This window comes from Haliaeetus leucocephalus, unplaced genomic scaffold (assembly GCF_000737465.1).
Source record: "Haliaeetus leucocephalus isolate CR32 unplaced genomic scaffold, Haliaeetus_leucocephalus-4.0 Scaffold751, whole genome shotgun sequence".
Lineage (NCBI taxonomy): Eukaryota > Metazoa > Chordata > Aves > Accipitriformes > Accipitridae > Haliaeetus > Haliaeetus leucocephalus.
The window spans coordinates 13,087,392-13,112,689 of record NW_010973187.1 but is presented as its reverse complement, the minus strand read 5'-3'; the positions used below and the strand labels follow the sequence as shown (position 1 = coordinate 13,112,689).

Genomic DNA, 25,298 nt, shown 5'->3' with positions numbered 1-25,298 from the left:
ATGTCCCATCCTTTCTGCCCGTCACCTAGCCGCAGCCGCAGCCACAGCCAGCCAGCCCCATCTTAAACCAATGGGCAGAGCATGAGGCTTTGTCCCTTCCCCTGCCTTTGTCCACTGCAACCTGGGCAAACAACAGAGCTGTGTGCTTGTTTGGGTTCAGTCTCTAGACATGGACTTTCCAAATATAAGAGAAACTCAAGCTGTTGTCTCTTTCCTCTAACTTGTCTTATGCGAGTGGAAGGAATGCTGCTCTAGACTCACTTCCCGGAGTGACACAGGGATATGATGACCTTCTGAGTTACACTGGCGTAACACAGCTGATTTTGTTACTTGGGTTAAAAGTTTTCTGCTTTGTATAACTGTTCTTTTAGCATGCTCCTACACCCCAATATCTTTGAATGGCCTAGAAGAAGCTTGGATAGCCAGGCAACTCTTCTTCCTTCCCTCGTCCTTGCAAAGAGTCAAAAAAATCTCACTGTGCAACACAAAGGCATTTAACCTGTGGAAGTTGCCCCTGCATCAGAGATACTAACAGAGGCACTGGCTGAATTTTGGATTTCATTGCCATTAACTGTGATCAATTTAAGCAAGCAAAGATATTATTGAAACTAAGCATATCTCATGCTTTTTTTGACAGAACTGGAGTCTGCAGAAGATTTTTCACCTTCCTTTGCACATAACATACAGCAGTGATGGATACAGAGACCAGATTAGATGGAGCTCTCCAGCTGGAGATTGGTGCTAAATTAATACAAACTGAAGCAGCTCAGGATGCAAATTGAACATACTGTGGAGTTAAGAGGGTTTGTGTACAGGGCTTTGGTTCAAACCCTTGTCTTAATGCAAAGGAAAAAAAGACTGGCTATGGCATTCTTTGCAGCATGCTGGGTTGAAACTTATATGGCCTAGTTTAAGAAAGCGCTTCCAACATGACAAATTTATGCAGATAATCTGTATCATAAATGTTTGGCTTAAAGTATTTTGGGTCTTCATGTATACTTGCCTTTCAGTTTCTGGAGATCTGTATAATTTTGAAAAAGGGTAGTCAACTGCTGCAAGAAAGTCAATTGTGTTTTAAATCATCCAACTGTATCACATGTGGCAAATCAAACTTTGAACATGAAGCGAGCTTCAGAGCCAACTTTCTGTGGCAGGAATCCATTTCACACTCAGCTGACAACAGGGTTTGATAAGAGCTCGGCCAGTGTGAATAACCAGCTGCCTCTATATATATTTTGATTTGGTAGCATCTGTTGAAGTTTTATATCACTGAGAGATTGTTGGTATTCTTTTTAAGCATTAAAGCTACCTTGACAAGGTCAACAACAATTTCTACAGAGGTCAGCATTTTTATTTTAAAATGTTTGATCATAATTCTCTCAAACATTAAAGAAAGAGTTTGGCTAGGGCACGTAATGAAATTGGACAGCTCACACAATCCATTTATCTTTTCGACTGTAAACCTCTGAAGTGCTCTAGTTCATCCAGTTTCAAATCAACTGTAGAAATGTCCATCTCCCTTCATCCAGCCTACAGAAATTGGTGCTCGGAAATGCTCTTGATCTCTTATTGCTGATGTGGAGAAGGAAAAATAATTTCCCAAGACATACTAGCTTAGCTGCATTCTTATGTTCTGTTTGCTTTTTAAAAATCTCTCCTGAATAAGGATGTTTATTTCCATCCTGACTCAAAGTCACTTCTTCATTGCTGAAAATATTTAATAAGCTAAGTGAATGCTTATTTTTGTAGCACATTTTCTAAACACATTAACATAATTTATAAAAAAAAACCATGTGAAACCTACATGACCATCTTATGAATTGTGATAAGCTAGTTCAGATTTTAGCAAATCTAACAGCAATAAAAGTAAACAAAATCAATAATAGTGCTAGTTTTGACGCATAGAATCAGATCTTCCTGTTGTATCCTACACACCATTTGTGAGTGCAGAGAAACTAGTTAAACTTAACGAGAGCTACATCCTCATGTGCTGAGACTGGGGAAGGGGGATGCCTTCAGAAGCATAATGGGTGCATAGGCTTTTGTGCATTCATCTTCTTTATCTGTACTTATACCTAAGGATGTAGTCAAGAAAGCTGACTCCACTGTTAGGTTCTCCGTACATACTCCCTCCCCTAAAGAGCTTGGAGTTGAAGCATATTGGTCTTCCTGGATGCTCTTGTCAGTTTAATTATCTGTACATATACAGTTGCTATATTAAGAACATACCACAATGTTTTGAAGCTTCTGGCTTAACACACTCAAATGTAAAGCATGCTGTGAAAATACTACACATCAGATGGACAGTTCTTCCCCTGGGAAGGTCAGGAGAGAGAGGCTGAACCTCACTTGCCAGATGTTGGTTACATTGCTTAATGCCTAGTGGCAAAGCTCAGATGCTACAGGGAGCCGATTGGCCAGAGGCTGCAAGAAATGGGATAGCTAAGCAAACCGCTTTACCTTTGAAGCCGAATAAAAGACTGGTGCGTTGCGTAGGTCCAGCTCCCAAGGCACAGTAAACCCGTACTACTCCACTTACATCCCCACTGATAGTCTGCCCTCTAATCTCCTGTGCGTGAGTGTGGCCCCCAAGTTCACCAGAGTGACAGCTAGGACCTGCCTGTGACTCTCCTGGGCTATGGGAAGGGTCTAACACACCTTGTCCTGCAAGAGGGAGGGTCCCCTCCACTCTTGGTGAACACCCCAAGGGAGTCTTTGCTTTTCGAGTCAGCAGAAGCTGCTGAATATAATCAAGGATTAGACTTGTGATAAAACCATGGTTATTTCATGGAATGGAGAAAGTCAGCAACTTGTCATCTACAAAAGGATAGAAACTCCCCCTGTCTTCAGCTACTCCTATTAAGCAGCATTGCCATCTTCCCCAATGAGTCTGTACATGCAGAGCCTATACATGAAGCCATACAAATGACAGTGTGTGTCCCTAAGAAGAGAAGGTTTCCGTGTCCAGTGTGCCTTGGGACACAGCAGGGAAGCTGCCTGGGTCCCCTTGGCTGGTGTCCTCTGTCAGTCACGGCAGTCACCACATCCACCAGTCACTCGTGTCAACAGAAGAGGGACAGGGACGGGGCACTTCAAGGAGCAGATTGCGTTGCAATGGAGAAACCCCAGGCACAGGCAAGTCCTGCCTCCACTTCCAGATGTTCAGTTATTTCTCCTGTGATACCTGCTGAACTAACACAGGGAAAGCTAAAACTCAGTGTGGGCTGAAGCACATGAACTGTCCTGGTACACATCAGGACTGCCTGCAGCCCAAATCGGTCCTACCGCTCACCCCTCCAAAATGCTCTGCTCCTAACACCCTTGAAGACACCTTGAAGGTGGATGAGAAGGGGACGAGGATGCTGGGCTTCATTTCCTAACTGTAGGCTCACCATCGTCACCCAGCGGCACCCATAAATAAAGGAGGAAGCAATAGAGGGTACTGATAATTGGCCACAGCTCGAAAGAAAAGAAAGCAAAATAATACTTGTTCACTGTAGGAATTAATGGGGGGATAAGAAAGGCTTACTTCCCCTGATATTTGTAAAAAGAAGTGCTGGTGATAAACCAGGACCCTTAAAAAGCAGGAGAGTGAAATGAATGACCGGGTGAGATAGCGAGTCTCTTTTATTAAAAAAACAACCCCCCTTTTTTCTGCAAAGAAAGAATAAAGAAGAAATAATATGGAACAATTAGGAGAGAACTCAGGCAGGGTGAAAACTATTAGTGATAAACAGCTACTAAGGAAATAATTGGAAAATGTAAACACATACAAATGTGGGTGATGACCCGTGTACTGGGGCAATACCAGAATTAGCCAATAAATGTAATGAAATGTGGAAGGAGAAGCTTGGAGACTTTATAGAGAATTGGCGAAGATTTTTCTAGGCAGGAGAGGTAGAAAGCAAACAAAAGTAGCCTGGTTTCTGAAAAGGAGCGATCCTTGGTCCGCCGCTGGTGTAATGTCCATGGGAAGAAGGAAAGGGAGGACAAGCGTATGCAGATGCCAGCTCCACCGCTTCCCACTCTTGAAGCCTGGAAGAAGGGGCAATGCTCAGAAATGGTCATACCCACTTCTCTCCCCATGAGCTTTCATTTCAGGTAGAGGGAATCCTTGTCTGCCTCATTTTCTTTTTGCAGAATGAAGGTTGAGGACAGAGTTTGTAACTGGCCCGAGTGGTCTTTACCCACCAGTTTGGGACTGGGAGTGACTTCCCAAGGTGGTCCTGTTTCTGAACTGAAATGTCATCTATCTGCCCACAAGCTTGGTGTCCCAGAGATGGGATTTGGGGCATTTTCTGCTCAGGAACACTGCAGAGGAGCCAAAAGCAGACCAAGTGTGCCATGCAGTAGCATGGCACAGGGAGCTGCTAGCCACAGGCTGAGCCAGCTGGAGTTACGCGGTCTGAGATATGCTACCAAAATGCACAATCAGCTTTAACCCAAGGACAGCACAGCTCTTTGTCCCTCAAAATATCTCATAGCTTGCTCAGCACCGCCAGGAACTGGAAGATGGCTTGGTGTGATGTCAACCCAAACCTGACACTGCAGCTAGTGCTCTCTCCTTGCAGAAGGACTCGCCCGCAGTGCCACCAACCCAAGCACATCTCTCTGTGAGCAGACCCAGTGACTGATGTCCTCCACTGCGACTGGTGTTGAGACCATGCTTCCCTCGTCAACAGGATAGCAGCTGCCTGCCCTCGAAGGATGCTGGAGCCCTTCCTCTGCCCCAAGGAAGAGTCAAACCTCCCTGCCAGCATCCAGAAAGTCTCTTTCTGCATCTCACCCAGACAACTCACTGCAATCGAAGTGACTAGGTAACTATGTCTGTTCATGCTTTCATTAAACCCAATGGGAAAGATGGGCAGGAGCAGATCCTAAAGCAGCAGTGCAGGCAGGGAAATCAGAGAGACTGTTTCCAGTCCATTTCTTTGAGCCAAAGTCTCATAAGCTGGGCCAGCCCAGAGATCAGTCATGCTGCTGGCAGAAGCTGCTGCTGGAAGCACGAAGACTTCCAGAAAATGATGCTGGAGATCTTGATGGCCATCTGAGAACCGAAGGTATCTCTGCTGAGCGGCCAGTGGCCATGCTGCCTGTGTGACAGATCTTTCTCTCCCTCCTGATGTCCTACCAGATGGCTGTGGACCTACCCCAAAACTTGCTCCTACTGCAAGGAGTAAGCCATTTCTAATGCTGAAGGGCTGCAGTTTTTGGAAAGAGTTGCACTTCATATGTGAGGGTGAAGAGGATAATTGTATTTAATGTAATTTCTGAAAAACTGAGGAAGGTGAATGTGGTGGTTTGACCCTGGCTGGATGCCAGATGCCCACCAAAGCCACTCTATCACTCCCCTCCTCAGCTGGACAGGGGAGAGAAAATATAGCAAAAGGCTCATGGGTCAAGATAAGGACAGGGAGAGATGATTCACCAATTACTGTCATGGGCAAAACAGACTCGACTTGGGGAAAATTAACTTAATTTAATTTATTTTAATTAATTTTTAATTTAATTTAATTTAATATCAATCAAATCAGGGTCAGATAATGAGAAGCTCCTAATATGGCCCCAGCCCTCCTTCCCAAAGTGTCTAGGTAGCCCTGCAGAAGCAAAGGATGGGCTGAGTGCCGCGTAGGAGATCCTTGCTTGCAGCACAGGGAACTCCAATGTTGGCTGCTGGTCCCTGTGCCTTCAGCCGCAGTGTCAAGGGAATACCTTGTGCCATTAAATCACAATGTAATATGTCCTGCCTTTTCTGGGGCCTAGCCTCCTATTAAACGGACTTCAGTAGGAAAATCTTTATTTCTACTTATTCCCCTGCCAAAACACTATCCCTCTGTGTAAACAGAGCTTCCAGACCAGCTCTTTGGTCACTTTAATGTCTCAATGGCTGGACTCGAACTAGATTATTGAGGACTACGGGAAAGACCATATATCTTTAGAAAGACATTTTCCATTCCACTTGCCACAGGGATCAGGAAAACATTTGCCTGCCTGTCTGCTCTCCCAGGAGGCTCTGAAGATGTGACTGCAGTTTGTCCTCAGAAGAAGATGCCAGTACCTCTTTGAAGAGAAAGAGAGCAAAGGTATTTCACCCTGCAATGTCTGAACCCACAAAGGAACTCTTGCTGGTCGGGAAAAGCTATGAAAAAGTGAGGAGAAATCACAAAAAAGACAAAAGTTTCAAACACAGAGTAAGTCTCAGACAGAAAGTGGTCACATGAGAGCAAAGAGATATGTTATATCCTTATAGTGTAAACCACCGCTGTTCAGTAGAGATTCATCCATCAATACCAGAAGAGAAGTTGGCCTATGGCTCTTTGCTGGTTTGCCAGACTTTTATTAAACGCACAAGAATGCCAAGTCTGTAATGTCTAAAAGTGAATTTATTTAACAATGAACTCTTTGAAAAGGGAGTCCCAGATGTGTAATTAATAATGAATCAGTGATGTGAAATCTGATCCAAAGCCTACTGAAGCTGATAGACAGACTCTCTGACTTCAAGGAGTTCTGGATAAGGCTCTCATTAGGCAAAAGGAAAAAAAAATAATTAAAAGCTGAGCCAGCTAGTTAGTTAAAAAAATATTATAGCTTGGATTCTGCGCTTAACAGAGACATACAATAATCTGCACTGCACATAAATCCCCTCTCTGCTGACAGGGGACTCACACATTTCTGTGTCTGAAGCTGATCTTGAAATCTAGGAGATAAAAAAAAATAAAAAAAAGCTGTGAGAGAGTCCCAAAAGGAAAACCTCCAGTGGTTTGAACCACAACTCATTTCCTCTTGGCATGAATTGGGAGATAACTGTCATATATGTGTCATTTGAAGGCAACAGATGCTTCTCCTCTCTGCGTGCCGAAGCCCTGCTCGCTCCCCCACCCTGCGCACCCACCTCTGCTCTGCCTCGGCTGGCTTTACATCAGCTACACGCAACGCACGGCGTGGAGATAATCAACCTGAAATTCCTGCCAAGCTCAGCGTAGCATGGTGCCTAAGCGGGGGCATGCAGCTTGTCTTCCATCAGTGCAACTTAATTCAATTTGTCAGGGATGCAGACGGCTTGGGTGAGCCCGATCAGGTCACCGCTATCCTGACATTGGCCAAATTTTGCACAATCACTGCGAGATAGGGTTGTGGCAACCCCTGTTTTTCATTTGCCTTTCACTATGACCCTAATGTGGAGGTGGAGGAGATGTTTGCTGATGAAAAATTTCATTGTTCCATGTCTTTTTCAGGAGACATAAAGCGCACATATTAAATCATTCCCTTGAGTCAAATAGTTTTAAGTACAGTAACACAGCTCATTTTTGAATAATCAAATAATAATTAAAAATAATCGGCTCCCATTTCTGCTGATGAACCAATGCGTTTACATTGAATTTGCTTTTTTAATAGCAAATTGTAACTCAATCTAAATGTAAATTCCTGGAGAATCTGCTATCTAATTCTCATTATTTCCACTTGCTTAATGCAATTAGAAACATCTGTCACTGATCAACTGTCCACACAGTGAAAATAAATAATAATTCATGCTATCTGCCTCCATAGTGTTTTTCAGGGAAAGGACTGCTTTAAAACCATTTGCTAAAGCCCAAGAGCTAGAGCTGTGCAAAATGCTTGTGACAAGCTCTGAATCATACCAAATGTGCCTGACCGTCAGTGTCTCTGTACCTCAGAAACATTTGCTGAATAATTTGAGAAAATCCTGGATACATATAAAAGTGACCACCCCGGTTTCTGGAAACATTTCGCTCTGGGGTCTCCATCTTCAGGGATATGTTGTGTCCTGCTGGGGGGCAAATCTCATCCCCTACTCCCAAAGCCTGGACCCAAAGTCATGCCAGAGCGTGCAGATGTTTGTACCGATGGAACTGTGGTTGCTGAAGGGGCAGCAGGAGGCCAGTGAATGGGACATAGGTGCAGAGAGAAAGGAAACTGGAGTCACTGGGGCTTAGGGGTTATCCCAGCTGCTGCCTGTGGTCCCAGTTTGGCTCTGCCCATGAGAGGAGCAGAGGGAAACAGCAGAGCAGGGACCCGTGAGAAACAGGCGCCCAGTCCCCATGAGATGGACCAGGTCAAGGGCAGGGATGGTGCTTCCTCCACTGTAAAGCATATTAGTACATATAAACTATCTGTATAAGCTCTCTGGTTGCTCAAAAGACAAGAAAAATCAAAGTGCTAGACAAGATAAGCCTGAACTGAACCTCAAGAAATGGGCTCGTTCATCCCCTGCCCACTAGTGATAGGGATGGAGAAGGAGTAAAGGCAGAGTCTAAGTGGAAAAGTATTCTCATTAGACTCCTACTGCTGAAACAGCCTCAAAAGAGAGAGCTAAATTAATCAAAAAAGCAGTCTTCCTAGTAACCAAGAGAAGCCCAATGACACAGCCCAAACCCTCAATGTTTTTGCCTTTGAGCTGCTCAGCAGCTGGAGGCTCATCCCATGCAATGGCCTGGCTGCTATGGGGGGCTGATGCACAGATGCTGAGGTGGTCTCCTTCAATAAACAGCAGAGAGACTGGGGAAGCATCAGCAATGGCATTGCCCACTTCGCTGTGTGGGTCAGAACAACTCTACGCATGAAATGCTTGTCCCGGCTTCAAAGTGAGGATGGGAAATGAAGTGGAAATGGTTTGGCTGGTTTATTTTATTTAAAAAGGGCAAAGGAAAATCTCTTTAATTCATTTCGTTTCCAGGAGACAAGTGTAACTTAGAGACATTATAAGATCCTCTCTGACAAGCCAAAGTCTCTAACACTGCCTGGACTGCCAAACCAGGAGGGCAGCGATGAGCTGAGAGTTGCTGGCCTGTTCACGATCTCGTCAGGTCGCATCTAGTCACCGCTGCACCTCCTGCTCCAACCCCTCTTTGTTTCTCCATCCTCCACCGTAACCACAGGGTTACACACCCAGCAATGAGCCAGAGGTACCTCTGCACCTTGGCAGCCTTTTGATCCCAGTGGCCCAAAATGTGCTTGTGCCCGTGTGAGGGTGAGGGGATGCCTGTACTGCTCACTCCCCATTATTCCAGGGGGTAAAGTGGACGGTGGTTCCCAAAAGCAGATGTGACAGGCACCGGGCTGCACCGCTACCCTGCTGTCTGCTTGCACAGGAGGGATTATTCTTGTTCTGCTAACAGGAATGCTGGAGACAGGCAGCGCAGAGGGGACACTCCTCTCCAAAACCAGGGATGAATCACTAAAGCAAAATCTATGCTATTAATCAATTTTCCCAAAGATAAAAACCTTCCAGAGTTGGCACGTTTTGCTGGCTCTACCTCCAAGTATCTGGTTTGAGCTGCTACCAAGATAGCATCATCTTCAAAGTCAGGTCAAAGACTGGAGCTTCCTCCCAAGGCGGGTTTAGATTTGTGCTTCTTCCTCCCCAAATACGGGCACTTTCCCAGCAAAGGTAATAACAGAATTTTCATTCAAACATAATGATGATGAACCATGTCTAAGTGCAGATAGTTAGGAAAGTAGAAGACATCCTATCTGTATTAACAGCCTCTCATCCAAAAGGATTGCTTGTTCGGGAGAGGTCGGAAGAGGAATTTAAGGGGAGAATGAGCATGTCTTGCTGCTCACGATGAGGTCATGCAGGTTTTTTTTAAAGCATGACCCAATTATAAGCTGAGGGCCATCTCCTCTGTCCTGAAAATTAGAAAAGCTGATGGTTTTTCTCATGACATCCTGTATCGCAGCCGACACGAATGCCACAGGCAGCCTTTCTGTGCTCGCAGCGAATGCCGTGCCTGCCTCGCTCCTTCTCCGGGCACTGAACTCATGGGTGTGCTGCCGTCAGCAAGCTAGCGCATCCCTGGGGGAGGAAGGGGAATTTGGGAAAATAAACCACTGAAGAGAGAGACAAATCCATTTTGACATCAGATCGCCCAAAGCTTCCTCATGAGTAGGCGCTTCCCCGAAATAAAGACAGAAAGGACCGACAAGCCACACACTGGAAATACGGTAAAGGCTGGGGGATGGAGATTTGCTCTATCACTTGGGGATGGCATTTTGCATCATTTCCAAAGAGACTGGACCTAAAAACCACACTCCTGTGCAAAGGCAGGGGGAATGAATGGGGACCGTAGAGGGAGAGGGGCTGTGGGCAGGGTTGGAGAGCACACAGGTCTCCCTCGGGAAGGGCAGTGAGGTCTCCTCGCATCACCGTGCTGCCCGTCCCCAACCTCCTGCCCCTTCTGCATGGGTGCAGATGTCCCCTTTCCCTCCCACGCCACAGGCAGCGAGGCAAACCAGCCCCAGCAACCTTTGCTGGTAGCACCACGGTGCCAGACGGAGTCTTCTTTGCTTCGCTTAGTGCCACTGCCAGGTGTGATGCTGAAAACCATGTCTGCGTGAGCGTACGTGGGCTGTCCTAAACTAACCAGCCCGAATGCATTGTGGTGGGCAAACCATTCCGACCTGACACCACACAGCCATGGCCAGCTGCCGCTTTTGGTTACCTGCAGCAAGGTAAAGGGAAAGGAGACCATTTCCCAGTGAGATGGTAACAGTTTAAGACACTTTTTGCTCATTATGTTCAATACCCCTGCGCCCAGGAGCCTCATTCGTGGCCGAGGCTCTCACTGTGCCGTGCCGAAGGAAGAGCCTTTTGGCTGAAAGTTGAGATCTTTTGTCTAAGCCGCATTCGCTTGTGGCTGAAAAGGAAAGGGAAAGGGAATAGAAAACAATTTTCTATAAGCTGAGTAATGTAGCTTAGACAATCAAGCCTGGCATCTCTCATTCACTATCAACCTAGTACTTGTACTGCACAGTCTGATGGCAGCAATAAGGGGAAATGCTCCATCGTGAAATGCTAGCTTGGATTGGAAATGCATGGTTTTTTACCTTGGCTTGAAAGCAAATCTGCTATGCTGCCTTGCTCATCATTTCTTCTGAGCTACACTCTTCTAGACTGTTCAATATCGCCTGAAATCATCTGCTATATACGTTATTATTTTTCAAAATTGCTTGCTCAGACCATGCTATAAAAAAATAATTTTCTATTTCCATTTCCATTGCCTTCCAGGAGGCAGCTTTTGTCCCGTGCCACAGCACTTTCTTACCCGAATTTACTATTTGGGTTTCTTGTCCAGCCAGGAGGACATAAAAGGAGGCATTGGAGCCAAAGCGGGACTGATCCGACCACATATAACCACCAACAGCATAAACACCTACTCAAGAGCTAATTGCAGAGAGTCCTTTTGCAGTCAAGGAGAGAGAGGGGCATGACTCATTTCAGACAATCCATTTTAGGATGAGGTCAGCTGTGCCCTGCAAGTGCCCTCCTCTCTCCACCGCCTGTAAAAGCATAGCTCAGGCACAGACACCCATGCTGTATGTGCCTTAAGTCGTATGAGATAAATCTCACCACTGCCTGCCATGGACCAAATCAGGCAGGTGCTCAGGCAAGCCAGGGCTGGAGGCGAGCGATGGGATGTGGCACCAGCACAAGCGCTCGTCTACCACGAAGGAGAAGCAGTGGAGAGTAGAAGGAGCTCTATGCATTTCATCCCCATCATCCTGCTACTAAACCTAATTTATTTCCACCTTTGGGCTTGGTGGTGCCCCGTGGCTGAGCTCTGCGGTCACCCCGGGGAGGGTGAAGCGAGGCTGGGGGACACTGGGTTGTCCATGGCTGGAGCAGCATCTCATGGGATACAATGATGTATTTCACAGCCACTGCTGGACGTTCGCAGGGTGGCCCAGGCATGAACAAAAGCTCCACTGAAGCCACAGAGCAGCTGAGCCAGGCAGAAACAATAGTAAATTTTTGAATTTCTCCCAAGTAATTGTGAGTGAGATGTTTTCTCTGTAATGGAGCCATTAGATGCTGGATGTGCCATTCCTGTACTGGTGTATGTGGTGGGAAGTCACCGGGACAATTTAAATTGCTGATGCTCTACAAAACTTTAGGAGTTAACTCATCGGAAAGGAAAGAGCTTTCTCCCTTTGCCAGACATTTTACTGGGATTGTCACAAGCCCCCCACTAAGTTTGAAAAGCTCCATGTGTGCTCAAAATTAAGGGTATTTGACAAATTTTAGCAGAACAACTGAAAAAAACCCCTGAATATCTTCACCTACATTTGGCCAGCTGTAAAGAATATCCAGCTCTCAGCATATGCGGCATGAATAAATATGTCTTCAGCTTATCTCTCTCCTGACAGCTTATGGATAGCTCCCCAGCCTGTATTAGTTTAAATGCAATTTATTCTGGAAGACTGATAATAGGGATATTGATTATGCAGGCCCTTGGAAATCACACCTTCATTTCGCTCCTCGGAGGAGCATGATTGCCATTCCCTGTTCATTTTCTTACGAGGCCATAAGCACTTTGCTGTGGGAGCCTGTTCCCTGAAGCTCCTAATGTGGCACCTGATAGACGCGCAGGGTTCGGTTACAGGGGTCTTAGGGCACGAAAGGATGAAACCTGCTCTCAGCTCTCTTCAGAGACCAGCAGGCAGCTCAGAATGAGGGGAATGCGCAGCATTACCGTGCCAGGGAAGCGTCATCCCCTCCAGTTAACCTCCTCACGACACAGAAGTACTTCTGCCATAAGCGAGGTCAGCCCTGACCTGACTCATTCTCCGGGGTCACTTTGCTCCCAGCAGCTATTGCCCCCTGCCTCCACCTGTCCCATCTTCTGCTAATGCTCCTCCCGTGCCGATGCTGAGCCGCAGGCGGCTGCGGAACAAATCTGGAGGGATTGAGCTATCCCTGCTGGGTTTCATTAATTTCCAGGTTTGCCTTTCCTACACACAGCTTTGCTTTCTCTAGAGCTGCTCGACCAGCTTGACCTTCGCTGCACGGCAGATCCCCTTGGAGGCTCTCCAGGCTTCCTATCCATTTGGGCTCGCTGCTGATCCCTACCCTGGAGCTCTGCACCCTACCTGACCTCTTCAAATCCTGCTCCCGGTGAACCTCACCGACTAGCGTGACTTGCCAGCTTGCTCCCCACAGCCTGCCTTGCTGGCATCTGACCTTAGAGCAAGTTCTCCTCCGGCAGGTCCATCCCTTGAGTGCCGTTTGTAGCACAGGGGCCGTGTCCCTTCTCACTCAGCATCGTGGTCCCCCACGGTGAGCTCAGGGGAGCCTGGAGCACGTAGCATGCCTGGGAGCTTCTGGGCTTGGACCAGCCTCTCGGGGCCAGCACTGGACTTGCTGAAGCCAAGCCAGGGTGCACAGCAGAGGCTCTTTCACCCCCTAGTTTCTGAGCCCTGCTCAGGATTTCCCTCTGAGATGCTCATTCCACCTCCTGTCCCAAATCCCTTCAGTTTTGCCCTCGTGATCGAGCCTTTCCACCTTCACCCCTCCTGAGATCCCTCTTGGCCCTTAAGCTGAATTGTTCACTCCCCACCTCTGCACATCAGATTTCTTTCTCTTCTGCCTCTGTGCTCTTCCATTTCCACTTCCCAGCAAACACTCTCCCCTCCAGGGTGGACTTTGATGGGTTTCTGGGTTCACTGGAGCCTAAGCTGAGAAATGAACCCCAGAGCTACAGCCCTCCAGCCTGACACCAGATGCTGTGTAGGCCACGGATGGCGGTGGTGGATGCTTTTTGAGGGAATTAGTGAGGCTCTGTAGAGCAGCTCAACACAGTCACGCCTTGCAGGCTGAAAGGCTGGGTTTGGGAGCAGCTCTGGCTCTCCTGGTCTATTTTTCATTTATCCATTAATCCAGTCTAAGGCAACTTCTAGGTTTTGTGCAACAAACACCCTTGACTGCAGAAGGTGTGCTGACTGGGAAAGCCAGCAATGCTCCCAGCACCTCATTCCCCTCGGAGCAATGCTAAACATATTTTCCTAATGTTATTTTTTGGTAAACAGCCAACTTCTCAGCAGAAAAGCTCTTAACTCACAGCTCACTGGTTGCTCAGTGAGACCACAGACCTCAAACTCTGGTCCAGGCTCCCACCTCCCTTTGTGCAGAGCAGTCTCTCCTCCCTCCCTCCACATCCCGTGGTGACCAAATCCAGCCATACATTTGCCCCATTTGCAGTCACGCTTGCTGTATTTAAGATGATCAAAACTCTCAAATGGGGACCCAAGAGGCAGTGGTAGGGCAGGAGGAGACTTCTCTGCAGGAGGGAGATGGCTTCACACTGTTCATCTGCCAGAAGCCACAGGCTGTGGATGGCGAATTGCGTGTTTTTTTCCCAGTGATGTAAATCCCACCTCAGACAATTCTATAGCTCCCAAGTTGATCCAAAGCTGTGGATCTTAGTATTTTTAATGCCAAAGATGTTCAAAAATCTACTTTGCAATTTTCCAAATTCTTGCTGAGCTGGACTATAGTCTTACTCTTGCTATAGTAAATCAGGATTTGTTTTTAAATCAGACTTATACCAGAGTCCTAGCATTGCAGTTAGTTAGGAAAAATAAAGCCTCATTTCCAGAAGGCACATCTGAGCACCCCTTCATCTCCAACACATTTTAAATTATGATCCAAATCCAATTTTTGAACGTGTTTCTCGGTGCAAGGGATTGGATCCTGTCAGATTCCTTGTAGAAAACTCCACTCGAGTTCAGCCTGGTCTCCAGTTATTTGTCTGCCCTACGGAAAACATGGTTGTTTGTTTTTTGGTTTTTTTTTTGAGAGGAGCAACACACCAACCCACAACCTACAAAGCCGCTCAGAGGACAGTTGTCAAGCCAATGCTGAGCCCTTGCACTAAGACGAAGGGACACTTTCCAGCTGCTTTGTTGCAGGTATGGAGAGGCTGGGTGGGAAGTGGGGATGCAGGGAGCTTCCCTTGGACGCTCACCAAGGGCATCATTGCCAACCCATCCCAAGTCTCCATGCCTGTAGGACATGCCCTATAAGCAACCCCAACAATATATTCACTGTGCTGCTCCTGCAAGGGTGTAAGGGAGGGCAGTGGACCCGGCAGAGCCGTACTCACCCTCTTGCCTGCTCTTGCCTCTTCGCTCCCAGCCCAGCTCTGACTGCTGCTGCCTTCCACAGTGACGGTTAAAAGCACTTTTGGAGCAGAGCTTGCAAGCACTGCAGGGAACCGAGCTGTCTTTCCCACATGGTGAGGATGGCTACCGGCACCCAAACGTCTCCATTTACGGTCAGAGCCGTGCGGCTGCATTTCTGCATCAGCCTGGGAGCTGGTGCTTTTAAAGGGAACCCCAGCTTCAGCAGTGGAGCAGGGCTGGACCCCATTTTTCTGCAATTTTTGTGGCTTCCCAGGGGAGATTCAGCCCATCCTGGGGCTTGTTTATCCTACTCTGAGGGTGGGATATATTGCTGTGGTCCTCATGCAAAACCTCTATCCAAAATTAGACAGCTTCTCCCCAGTGGCAGGCAGGTGCCTTCCTTAGTACCTCCTGAAGGGGAAACTTTGCTCACTGTGCAAGTCCAGGTAACCACCCTGCTTACTGGCATGCAAAAGTGAGGCAGCAAGAAAATGCAGGTAAATCCCCATTGACTGCAATTTCCTGACCACGAGCAATACTGAAAATATTGCAAAAGCTCTAATAGCATCTTGGGAGGAGCGGAACATTTTATTTCTTCCTCTAACCATTATTAGTGGAGCTATTGCTCTCAAAAGATGCTCTATCTTCCCCAGTACAGCATGCCTCAGCCTGGCCCCAGCGAGGCTGTGCCTGGAGGAGCAAGGGACGCCAGTGAGCTCCGAACTGAGCATCTCCATCGGGATGGCCACGCTGGTGACAGCCGTTCATACGGACGTGAGTCACCAGCCCACGAGGTGTCTCGCCAGCCTGGTGTTGGCTCACAGCTACCAGCGTCTCCCAGTCTGGAGTGGTTCCTGGGATGAGCCGCTGAAGCACAGCAGGCATGCTGGAGACAGGTCCTGGGCTTTCGAAGGACTCCTGACCCGCTCAAAGCAGAGTCAGTGCACAAGGCAAAAAGGTTGGAAAGGGATGTTCTGTGCGTGCCATTAATTTTGGCTGTGCGTATACATGTATGGCTGTTCACGTGGTTTCAGAGGCACTTGCACCGCAGCTGGGAGATAGAAATGCTGCAAGCTTACCCAGCTTACCCTGAGCTGTCTGGGTAGCAAGAGTTACTTAAGAAGTGGTAACATGGGCACCCAGATGGGTTAACCACCCAAACACCTACAGATGAGCACGGTGCTGACCCCCATGTCTCTCCCTGGCTCTTCCCAATCAGGCTCAGTGCTCCTCGGGGAGAAGGTTAGAAACAAAAGGCCCAGTTATTTCCTACGATCAAATTTCAGAGCCCTCCAGACCCCACAGACAGCCCTGCTACGAGCCTCGGATGAGCTCTATTTCTGCAATAACTCTTCCAGAGAGAAAGAATTAGGAGGCTTAACACTTTCGGATGACAGTTGCCGGAGCCGCTGTCAGATAACAGGCACCGGCAGCCGGCACAGGAGCCGGGAGCGAGCCAGGCCGCTTGATTCAGCCAGCCCGGAAAAAAGCTGTGTTTATAAAAACCCACATGAAAAGGAACGAATTGCCAATTACGCATAAGTCTTTAAATAAAGCAACGCAAACCTTTCGTGTGCAACAGACAAATGATACACGGTCACAGGGAAATAATATAACAGATAGGGAGGCTGAAAGCGGGGAATGTGAGCAAATCCATTTTCCAGAAGCAAGAAAAGGGACTCGCTTGCTGAAAAGGATTAGCTGGATAAAGCCAAACACTTTAAAAAAACCCCCTGTATTAGCAACTAAACATGCATCAGACAGAAACAGCAAAAAAACCTAGATTGTAACAAGATCCAAGGAGCCACGCTCTGCTCCTGCTCAGGAAGAAAACGCTGTCAAAAAAATGTCCCATGTAAACTTGCCACACACACCAGATCATCAACAGGCATTTATCAAATGAAATACATACCAAATGCAACTCTTCTTCCTAATCCCAAGTCAAACAGGCTTTGAGTTTCAGACCCTCAGGAAGAGATTTCCATATGATCCTCCTCTGTCTCCATTTATGATTAGCCCTTCTAAATTTCAGCATTTATCTGACAAAACACATTGGGGAGGGCTTTCTTTTATCTGCAAAGCCTGTGTTTCTGCTTTTCCTTAGCTCCTGCTGTACCACTCTGCAGCCGCTCAACTTGGGAGGAAAAGACTTTAGTCAAGACCCTTTGATTGACTAAGCCCAGGATCACTTTCCTGATGGTGGTAACACCAAGCCCTTGCATTACGTGCCAACACCGAAGCAAGCCAGCAGTCACAGAAGGGGTTATAAATGCTGCCTCTGAGCCAAAATCTTACTTTTGGGGCTCAGTAATGCAAATAAAACATATGTGCATGGGGGGTCCCACTGGCAATAGCTGTGTGGCCAGTCTGAGGTGTCTTTGTAGTTTTGGGAGAGAATTTGTGGCGTCAAAACATTTCAATCTGGTCTGGCGGAGTTGTCGCACAGAGCCAAGGCTGACTCCGCAGGAGCAGTTACCTCTTGCTGTCCTCCTGCAGCCTGAGGTATGGTCCTCGTTAACCATCAGTTGATATGTTTCGAATGAGATATTCGTAACCCCTCCGAGTCTGATCACAGCTAATTCGCAGACAAAAAAGGGAGTACATTTGCTTAATACACTGCTTTTTGCAAACACCCTGATCATTCCCAGATGCATCTGTTTCTGCCCAGCAGCACTCGAGGCAGCAGGAGAGGAAATAATTTCAGCTCCCCAGAGTCACTGGTCTACGCAGTTTCAAGATGCTCCAGGTGCCCTCCTGCATCCATTTGAGGGACCTGTACCCATCTCCCTCCTTCGATCAGACCCAGCTTCTTCTGCTGTTTTTTTCCACACCAAAATACAGCAGCAAGATCCCTGAACCCTTCTCTAAGCAGAGCACTTGATATCACACACACAAGCGCTGTAAGGCTGCGTAAAGGCAGATCCAGGTGAGGATGTCATTTCGCTCTCACCCATGGCAGAGAAATCAGTTCTACTGATTCCCAGCGGTCTCTCCTAAACTTGCCATAGCAGTGTGAAATTAGCTATGGAAAAGCTTCCAGGAAAGGTTGAGGTTGGTGGGAAGGAAGAAATTTCACACAAGAATTTAAGAGCCTGGCTCCCAAGCAATTCAAGCCAATGCAGGTCTAGATGTTAAGGCCCAACACAGCTATGGAGGAACATCTTTCATGGCATACACCAACAAATCAGACCTCCATTTCAGCCCGTGGCCAGACACCCACAGAAAAATACAGCTTTGAAGTGACAGCCAGAAGCTCAGGGTTGGATGCACATTTTATTTACAGCTTCTTAGTCAGTTCAGCTATGAGATAAAGTAATAATAAAAATAACGGTGCTCAGAACTTACAAAGCAACTTTTATCTGAAATCTCACCACAAGTTACAAACGATACAGGTCAGTTGGTGAGACTTCGCCTGGCAAAGCGCATGTTGCTCCTGGAGGGACCCTAGTCATTTGGGGACCGGCCGGGACAAAGCGCTACTCATCTGGGTATAGCATCAACCCGCTCCTGCCCCGAGCGCAGCAGCCCTAGGACCACCCCAAAGCTGGTGGCTTTGCCCATGCTTTACAGGCAGGCAAACCAAAGCGTTGTGCCCACGTCTGCAAAGAGTATCAATACTGGCGACATACTCGAACGCAAACATCCTCTTCCTCTGTCGTCTTCTCCACCCAAAAGTGTTTTATTTACAATTGCCCTGAGTAGAGGCTACCTCACAGCATTGAAAAGCCACATTTAACCATCGGAGCATTTGAGATGCCTCAAGGGACAATCTTGTACACATAGGGGCATGGTGGTACTCAGAGATCTAGGTCAACCTGCACGCAACAGAGGTTACTGCTTTTTCTGGGCATGAATTTTTCATAATCACCCCTCCTGGCTTTCCCCATTCGTATGTTACTTGAAAACAGCAAAACAATTTATTGTACGAATAAAATTCAACCATGGGTCACTTGCAAACTAGTTAGTGTGATTTACGGAGCAATTCGCTTCCTATATTGATTATGAGAAATTCCCATTGAAGGTATGATCAAACACTTGAAAAAGATAATATTACGTGATCTTGTTTCCGCTCACTCTGAAGTGGACACAGAGCTTCCTAAACCAGCCTCCTCAACTGTCATCTTCACTGTGGTTTTTTTGTGTTACTGATAAAAACCCCAAATAAGCAGGTTGGCCAGGGCAGCTCATATAGATTTCCCGCAGTATATTTTAAACTGTGATTATTAATATTGTCAGCAGTGCTTTAGCAGAGCTGTTCTCCAATAGCCTATTCATTTTTAATTGAACTAAGAAAAATTTGAAAAGGCATTTATATGAAATAGGAAGCCACGTGCTGCGTCCTTGTGATGAAGGTGGCTGAACTTCCCCCAGCCAGCTGCTAAGCATCAGAGAGCCCTTGCAGCCTGGCGCAGGGATGCTCTTCGTGCAGAGACCATTGGTATGGTATTTTGTTTTAGTTAGTCATCCTGATTTAGCTCTTCTCATTCCAGCCCTGGCCTGGCTTGTTCATGGTTATCCAGGCACTCTCTGACCGCACCGAGTGTCACGGGGAGCTGAGGGATTTCACCTCCTCTGTGACAACGTGCTTGAAAAAACGTTATCCATTAACATTTTATTAATGGTATTTTTAAGCAACTTTTAAGAAAGCGAGACTGAATGTGCTTCTGGCGATTCAAGTCTCCTTCAGCAATCCCCATTCGGGTTTGCCAGTGCTGGATAGGATCCAGCCCCCCTCCCAGCTTATCAGCTGCAGCCGGGGGATTTGGGCTCTATGGGAAGTTTCATTTCCTGCTTCTTGGGCTGCCTGTGGCTGGCCATCAACGTTTGTAAAAGGAAAGACATTCTTCTAATTCTTGTTATTAACCCGTTGGTGATCTCTGAGACATGAGCCAAAACTGTCAGAAAAGTGCAGGATGCTGCAGCTTCCATCAGCCCATCATTACACAGCCAGCACCAGACTCATTTTTCCTAATTGTCCATTTTTTAAAAAAATAAAAAACAAGGCAGATGGAGCACAGACTTATTGCAATGCATATCTGTGTTTGACACATGATTTACAACCTCTGTAATGTCTCAAGCAACGCCTGCCTGTGGGACCACCACCGCAGCCTCTTCTGCTGCCGGCTGCGTTCCTGGTGCAGGTGGGTGCATGGGGCACAGCCGCCTCCGGCATGGACCCCGGCATCGTACCCCAGCAATTTAGGATGGCAAGTAAAGAAGATATTAAAAAAAATGCTGGAGGCATTTTAAGCAGATACAATACATTTCTCAAAGCTAAGCAACACCTCAAAAAATAGCTAAAAGTGATACAGTAACAGTGTCAAAAATGACCAGAGCTGCTTGGTGCTTTTCTCTCTCCCTGGCAGTGACTGGGACAGTTTTGGCACAGATTAAAGCAAAATATGTCCTAAATTAGTCCTTCGCACAGATATATCTTTGCAGATCCTTCCCACCCAGCACTAACGCAGCTTCCCTGAGCTCTGCAGGCAACCGCAACGTGAAGTTGCTGAGAAAACCAGCTGAAAACCCTTTTCTCTCCCCACCCCGGGTGAAAATCCGCAGCCGTAGCAAACTATCGGGTGGCAAAACGTGCAGTTCCTACCTGAACGAGGAGCTCCAGCTTTCTGTCGTCGAGGAGGTGCACTTGGCATCTGCGGCCCTCCGTCATCTGCAAGAAAGAAGAGGCACGCGTGTCAGGGTGCTCGGCTCTCCAGCTCGGCAAGAGGCTGCTGGCTCCCCCAGCACAAGCTGGAGGCTTTCATTCCCTGCTGTGTTTCGCTTTCTGGTTTTGTTTTTTCTTTTTTTGTTAATTAATCCCCCTTCTTTTGGCACCAGGGGCAAGAAAAGGCTGGAAGGAGAAAAAGAAAAGCCACCCCGGGAGCTGTCACGGAGCAGCGTGTGGCGTCTGCTTGGACGCAGCTGGCGGGAGGAGGTCGTTCCAGTGTGAAAAAATGGGGCCGGGGAGATGGTTCACAGCACCGGGGCCCCGATGTTTCATACCGCAGCCTCTGGCTTTGCAGCTGGCTTGGCCGGCGGAGGAGACATCCAGACAAGTTTCCCCCAAACCCCTCAGCAGTGATTCAACCATCCCGGAGGTAGCGCAGAGCAAGCAAGGCTCCTCCCTGGGCTGTGCTGAGGGTGCTCCCTGGGGTTACACCAGCTGCTTGTTTGGGCCTGAATCCCAAAATAGGCTTGTCCTACTTGGGGTGTCCTGTTTAAGATATACCAGAAGAGCCACTTGTGATATTACTATACCACGCCAGAGGTGCTTCCATACCAATATAGTTTATTACGACTTAACAAATAATATCAATAAAACTTTTAGGTATAGAAGACTTATAGAAGACTTCCAAGGTCCTGTAGATTGGGATGCCAAGAAATAAATGAGCCGTGGCCTGAGGAAACTCCTCGACAGTCAGTGAAGCCCTCTCCTGGCTCTCCTCTTGCAGAGAGCACCGTAAGCGAGGAGCAACTTTGCTTTGCAGAGTTATGGATCCCGACTCAGCCCTGCAAAGCCCTTCAGCACGCACAGGCACAGGCACAATCCCGCTATCTCCTAATGGGATATGGACTGCCTAAGCCTCTTTGGCTCTTGGAAATCCCTTCCTCAGCACGACTTAGGCAGCACACAGGCAGCCCCCCTGGTGTGGGCTCACCCCACAGCTCTCATGCCTGCCCGGACCCACAGAAGCACGGACCCAGCTCAGCCCCGCAGTGTGGCTCAGGCCCCCTGGGACCCACCACCCTCCAGCCAAGGCACCTTCCTGAGAACTGCGTGGATCTCCAGCTCAACTTAATGATATTTCTTGCCATGGCAAGTCCTAAAGCATCACCAGAAGGGAGCAGAGGGTCCACGGGAGCCTGGTAGGGGGAGTAAGGGCTGTCGGGGATGAAGCTGCCACAGCACCCGAGGCATTCCTGCCCTCACCCATCCCCTTTCCCCACGGGTGACAGCTGAGCCCCTGATGCAAAGCCGCCTTGCAGAGAGCAGGGAGATGTGGGCTTGGGGGTTAACTGGGGACAGCTCGGCTTTCTGCTTTAGATCTGCGGGTTAAAAATCACCCGCTCATGTGGCTTGATGGGGCCAGACGTGCTGGCATCCAGGAGGCGGTGGTGGAGGGCAGCTGGCAATGCCCCACCATCAACTTCACCTGCTTGAGAGCCCAGGAGGCGCATGGCCATTGCCATGGGGTCTGCAACCTTGGCTGTCTCCAGCAGCATCTCCTTCACCCTGCAGATTGCCGGCTCTCAGCATGGGAGCCCGCTGGGCTCTCCTGGGTGCTCCTATCCTCCTTCTCGCCAGCTCTGTCCCACATCCATCTCCCTCTTTCCTGTGGCCAGGACAGACCGAGTCTTACCCTGACCCTGGCCTTTTCCGCATAGCAAAAATTCAGATATGCCAACAACTCTATTGAGCCTCGAGCTGGCCATGCAAGATATGGAGTTTATTATGAGACAGCTTCAGTCAAAATGAGCTTTTCCCTTCAACTCATCCCAAAATTACAATCCTTGCATGCACAATCCTATGTGATCCAAGCAGACTTTACCCCCGTTGTTACTCACACCAGAATGCCTCTGGAATATTGTGCGCAGTAAAAACCATGGCTTTCCTTCTCGTTTTCCTCGAGCACAAGTGGAGCCCTGGCAGTGCAGCCAAAGGAAAGCCTTGTAAAACAAGGCTTCTCATAAATGTCAGCCAGTTACCACCATGGCAATAAATTGTATTCTTAGGAGAGTTTCCTCCAGAAAGTAATGTTATGCAAAATATGACTTCTCATAAGGTATATTACTTGGTGAGTGAGGTTTTTCTCTGTGAAGTCTGTGTTAAACAGCTTTCAGCTCAGCTGTAAAGCTACACCAGAGGCTCGCAGAAGGGCTTTGCAATGGTTTGCCCTGCTTGGAATAAGAGTGGTGTGGGTCATGTTCACATGGGCGCAGGGAGCGGCAAGCTTTCTCTGCTGGGCTTCCCCAGCAGATAAAACTCCGAGTGGCTGAGCTCTGCTTTGGCATTTCTCTTGTCCTCTTCCCGTCACATATCTGCTGCATCCCCAAGGTGATGAGTATGCACTGATATTCCAGTTTTAATACGAGTTTACCCACAGTAAGAGATAAAGCAGTGAGTTTATCGTGGCGGTAACATGCGATAGCAGGGATGGAAACACAGTCCAGCTCTTGCATGTTACGCTCCATTGGTTATACCAAAGTTGAAAAGAAAGTGAAAGGGGGAAGAGGTAAAATTTTCTGAGATGCTTGACTTCTTTGTGCTTTAGTGTTTCAGCAAAGCGCTTGCTTTCTGTGTGGAGCTTCTTTATCTCTCCATGCTTTTCCATCCCAGAGTTTCGTAACCCCTTAGTGCTCTTGCTGCTTAAAGAAATCCCAAATGTAAACAGCTGCTAACACGAAGTATCTGAATAAAGTGAAGCTCTGAAATGGAGCACACGATGGTTGACTAATTGCAAGGTATTTCACGAACATCACTTGCAGAAAAGGGGGAGGGAAGAGGAGTGAAGGGAAGGAAAGCACACTGCTTTCACATCAGCTTGTCCCCAGCGGTTCTGTCCATCAGCAAAGTGGCTGTCAAAGAACACGATCATTTTTATAGTTTGGTCACTTGGTTCTGTCTTGGCTGATACCTTGAAGCTCAGAAGGACCACAATGTATGTGGCTGGAGATCTGCTACAGTATTTCCTTCTATAGACAGAATGCCCAGCCATGGGGCTTTTCGATTCCCTTAGAAACAAATGATGTTTTCCAAGAGGAAAGAAAAGAAAAGAGGTAGAAGACAGACTTCCTGCTAGATATAAGCTAAAATATGATGGTCCTACCCTCCCTCCTTTCTGTTTTATTATTCCACCAGGTGTCTAAAGCCTACACTATGTGCTTTTTTGCATCATCAGATCAATACAAACTCTGTTAATTTGTCAGAGCAAGAAACGGGAACATTTCAAAGCACAGCAGGAAGGAACTGATTTAGCACAGTCTGTCTGCGTAAAAGATGCTGCTTCTGACGCTTTGCAAATTGGCTGATCTGCACTATCTATCTGCTGCACTGTGATGGATGGGGCTGTGGCCAGCTCTGGGGGGACAAGTCAGGGAACTCCTTCTGTTTCTCTGTGTAACTGGAGAAGGGAAATCAACACCAAAGCTGTATAGATGGGACCATGGGGGCAGGAGGTCATTAAGCATGAGCTGAGCAGCACCAGAGTTTGGATGGAGGATGACTACAACAAGTAAATCAAGGTTCTCCACTCCCAAGGCTCTTACCCAGAGAAGGATGTGGGGAACTGAGAGCTAAAAGGCACAAAGGCACAGCTTTCCCTTCACCGTGGAAAAGCAAAATCCCAGCAAAGAGACAAGAACCAATGGTTGAGCAGGGCTGCTGATAGAAGACAAGCACATCCCGTACCAACACAGCCTCTCAGTTTCCTTCTGGAGGGCAGGAGTCCTCTACCCTAACTCCAGAAAGTAAAAAGTCAAGTCTAGTTTAACCTAACAGTCGAGATGCCCTTGATGCTCCAAGCAGAGAGAACTTTCAGACATTTCAAGTTTGGCGAGACAATTCCCAGGTGAGCTCCATGGTTGCGCCTGCTGCTTGCTCAGCCGCTTGCACATGGTTTGTCCCATACCTGGAGCCGGGCTCTAGTGCTCAGCCCAGGAGAGACTTCCAAGGGCCAAGGGTCCTGTATCCACATCAACCCCCCAAATTTCCGATGCTTCTGAAGAGGTGCGAAGAGGTGGGACTGTGTTACACATTCCCAAGTGCTAACAGTTCATCCATACGGCAGGGAGCTGCACACGCCAGGTGTGAATATTGGCCACATGCATTTCATGGGCCAGACTTATCACAAACTCAGATAGAAATTATGTGCCAAAATACAGAACAGATTTTTTTTTTCCAAAACAGCTCAGTGTGTCACATTTTTCTGAAAATCTGCCACTTCTTCTACTGCCTGCACATGCGTCGTGACCCCCAAGCACTTGAAGAGCTGAACATGAGTGCCTTTAAAAAGCTCTGTCATTTATGTACATGAGTGTGTAAAGACTAGGGATAATATATCTCCAATACACAAACACAGATGGTGCTTGTAAGGCACATGAAGATCTGAAGGAACGTGTTTTTGTGGATGAGGCGCTGGATTAGTGTGCAGGAGAGCTGATCATACACAAGGCACGCGTGCTTTCTCTGCTCCTTGGCTTCTGCACCCTGAGGGTGGGAAAATTGATGCTGACCTCCTTTGCGAAAGGCTTTGAGATCCATTAGTGACAACAAGACCCAACACACATGTTTGTTCTCTCTAATATAGGGATGCTACAGAAAGGAAATCTCTCTCGTGGTTACTCGCGGGATCTTCCAGCTCACAGCTGTTTTTCTCAAG

General features: G+C 47.6%; 1 protein-coding gene across 1 annotated transcript in view; it reads right to left on the bottom strand.

The window, feature by feature from the left end:
- FRMD4A (FERM domain containing 4A) overlaps positions 1-20,590 on the bottom strand; it is a 134,357-nt gene extending 113,767 nt beyond the window's left edge. Inside the window, exon 1 of the mRNA XM_010580959.1 lies at positions 20,525-20,590. Coding sequence (XP_010579261.1) covers positions 20,525-20,590 — 66 coding nt within the window. The remainder of the gene's footprint in view (positions 1-20,524) is intronic.
- Positions 20,591-25,298: the final 4,708 nt, after the last annotated feature.